This window comes from Triticum dicoccoides, chromosome 1B (genome assembly GCF_002162155.2).
Source record: "Triticum dicoccoides isolate Atlit2015 ecotype Zavitan chromosome 1B, WEW_v2.0, whole genome shotgun sequence".
In the NCBI taxonomy this organism is placed as follows: Eukaryota; Viridiplantae; Streptophyta; class Magnoliopsida; order Poales; family Poaceae; genus Triticum; species Triticum dicoccoides.
This window is the reverse complement of record NC_041381.1, coordinates 652,948,849-652,951,490: the sequence shown is the minus strand read 5'-3', so window position 1 is coordinate 652,951,490 and position 2,642 is coordinate 652,948,849. Positions and strand designations below refer to the sequence as shown.

At 52.7% G+C, this 2,642-nt stretch overlaps 1 protein-coding gene across 1 annotated transcript; it reads right to left on the bottom strand.

The window, feature by feature from the left end:
- Window positions 1–242: 242 nt before the first annotated feature.
- LOC119349407 (transcription termination factor MTERF8, chloroplastic-like) lies at window positions 243–1,812 on the bottom strand. Its single transcript, XM_037617438.1, has one exon. The coding sequence runs from the start codon at window positions 1,709–1,711 to the stop codon at window positions 761–763; it is 951 nt and encodes a 316-aa protein (XP_037473335.1). The 5' UTR covers window positions 1,712–1,812; the 3' UTR covers window positions 243–760.
- Between the last annotated feature and the right edge of the window lie 830 nt (window positions 1,813–2,642).

The following is a 2,642-nucleotide window of genomic DNA, read 5'->3' as shown; positions in this document are numbered from 1 at the left end:
AAGAGGAAGGAAACAACACACTAGTTCAAAACTGCATCCTCGGCAGTGATCTACACATTGTGGCCATCAACAACTCCACAATTGTTTCCACCATCCAAATGGAAATTTTGAGACTTCAATTAATAATGACCAAAATGGGATCATTTTTCATGGAAAGGTAGTTGAGGATTGCACTGAAAACTGCAATGGTCGTTGAGAACATAACGACATACTCTATCGCTGATATTTGAAACCATTTGCAGAAATGCCCTAATCTCCCACTCTTAGTTCCATTACGTGTGTCAATATGATACGAGGATGGACATGTTCACCGTAGTGCGATGCTTCCTTCTCTACTGGAATGGTGTGATAGACATACAAAGAAGTCATAATGAAATTATCAGTTTCATATGGAATTAGCGACACTAAATTGACATGTACCAGACATACTAGAGCAGACAACAAACATCCAATTAGGCAAATAACACCGAAACAGAAATTACTAGCTCACTGCACAGAGCGTAAACTCTGTCGCGTCATACACAGTTACCAATTCTCATAGCCCGCTCTTGGTTTATGTAAATTTGAATCTAGTCGGCACTTCCCCTCTGCAAGCGGCATCATAGTCTTCAGCAAGGTATGGTGCAACTTCCTTGTGAGGGCATATGTACTTCTCCACAAATGCTTTCTCCATCACCATGACTGCAGAATAGTAGTCCCGGCCGCGATCCAGCAATCCGTTTTCCTTGAGAAACTTTACGGCGTAGTGCCGGGGCCTGAGTCAGCCCTCTAGGCTGTAACTAAGCATTGCTGGACGATGAGCAATGTATGTTGGTTCCAGCCCGACCTCAGAGATGAGGAACTCTGACTTGCTCTCCAGCATCTGGTTAGACCTCATCAGCACAGATGGAAACTTGGAGACAACAACGCCGACCTCAGCATCTGACCACATAAATGTCTTCTTCAAGTGCTCCACTTTGGTGGCTATCTTCTCCTTGCTGAAGCGTGCAACAGCATGCAACGCATGTCTGAACATCTTACAGCCACGAGGCACACCAATACCTTCAGCGTGTGCCACCATTGCCCGGATGCGCTCCATGCTGGAGTGGAGCAGCCATGGCTGAAGGATGCACAGCTTGACAATGTCGCAATCACTTAGCCCGCACTCCCGAAGGAACGTAGCATTGGGCTTGACCACCCGCTCGATGTCAGCCGAGAGAAGGCCAGCGCCACACTTGAGCACCCGGAAGAGGTCCTCGGAGGAGCCGAAGAGGCGCAGGCAGTAATGCAGGTTGGAGACGATGGATCTACTGCGGAAGTGGCCGCGACTGAGCGAGACGAGGCGCGCGATCTGAGAACGCGATAGGCCGAGGCCGGTGAGCCCGAGGACGACGGGGGCCAGGGTCTTGTCCACTTTGGCGCAGAGGAACTGCGGGTCCTTGGCGACGAGGGCGGCGACGTCGGCGCCAGAGAGGCCGAGGTCGGCGAGGAAGGCGAGCACGGCGTCGGGCTTGGAAGGGGACTTGAGGTGGGAGAGCTTGGCGGAGGCCTTGAAGGCCTGCACTGGGGTGAGGCCGCAGGTGGCGACGAGGTACTCCTCCACGGCGAAGCTAGGGTTCGGGAAGACGGCGGGCGCGGCGGCGGATATGAGGCGGCTGAGGTGGGAGGTGGGAGATGCGGAGCTGGGAGGCCAGAGGAGCTGGGTGAGGAGGCAGCACCTGAGCCGGAGCATGGCGGCGCCGCCCGCGGAGACGGCGGAAGTGCGGCGGCGGACGGCCACGGCGAGGGAATGGGGAAAGCGTGGTGGAGTGATTTGCGTGGGTCTGGTGTCTGATCTGGTTCGACTTTTTTTTGGGGGGGGAGGGTTGATCTGGTTCGACTTCGACCCAACCCAGGTGAGCTCCTTTCCCAAAAAAAAAAACAGGTGGGCTCCCACGGTCCCACCCGTCAGTCTCATGCCACGCCATGTTTTTTGCTTCTTTCTTTTTATCGCTTCGAGGATGAGGAAGAATAAGTTGGAGAACATAACAAGATGATAATGGAGCATATAAAGGACGGAGATGGAGATGGAGATGGCGTTGGAGGAGGAAAACGAGATCCAAGCAGTGGAAAGATGGCGTTGGAGGAGGGAGCACGTGTGGGCGCCGCAGCTGAAGCACGGGTGCCCTGGTTGTGGCGGAGCATGGCGGGAGTCCGGGCGGCGTCGTTGTCGTGGTCAAGAGGAGAAGCACGGGTGGCCGCCGTAGCTGAGCTTCTATGTAACATAGTTCCGATGAATCCTCTGCCGCATCTGGCCTCTGCAGGTACCCACACCTCTTCACACCCCCCCCCCCTCCTGATTTGCCTTCTCCCCTCTCCTTTTCACTTATTTTTTCAATTTAACAACAGAATATCTCATCCCTGTTTGTGTAGATTCGTTTTTGTATCTACCTATAAGGCGTTCGATGAAAATCCAAGCTGCTGCAGTGGCAGATTACGCCGGCCGCTTGCATGCTGAGCCATGTTGATTGCTTCTCTTTCGGTCCCTTGTCATTTGCTTGCTCTATGATTCATTGTTGTAAAAGAATTGCATTCTTTTTTTTGTAGGTTGCGCTCTCCTGTTTCTTTTTGTTGGCTTGACATACGCACTGGCAACCTCTTATGTGAGAGCTTTAGCATGCCTC

Bases quoted from the DNA above. Each gene is read 5' to 3' on its own strand.
- LOC119349407 (XM_037617438.1), bottom strand. From the start codon at position 1,711: ATGCTCCGGCTCAGGTGCTGCCTCCTCACCCAGCTCCTCTGGCCTCCC.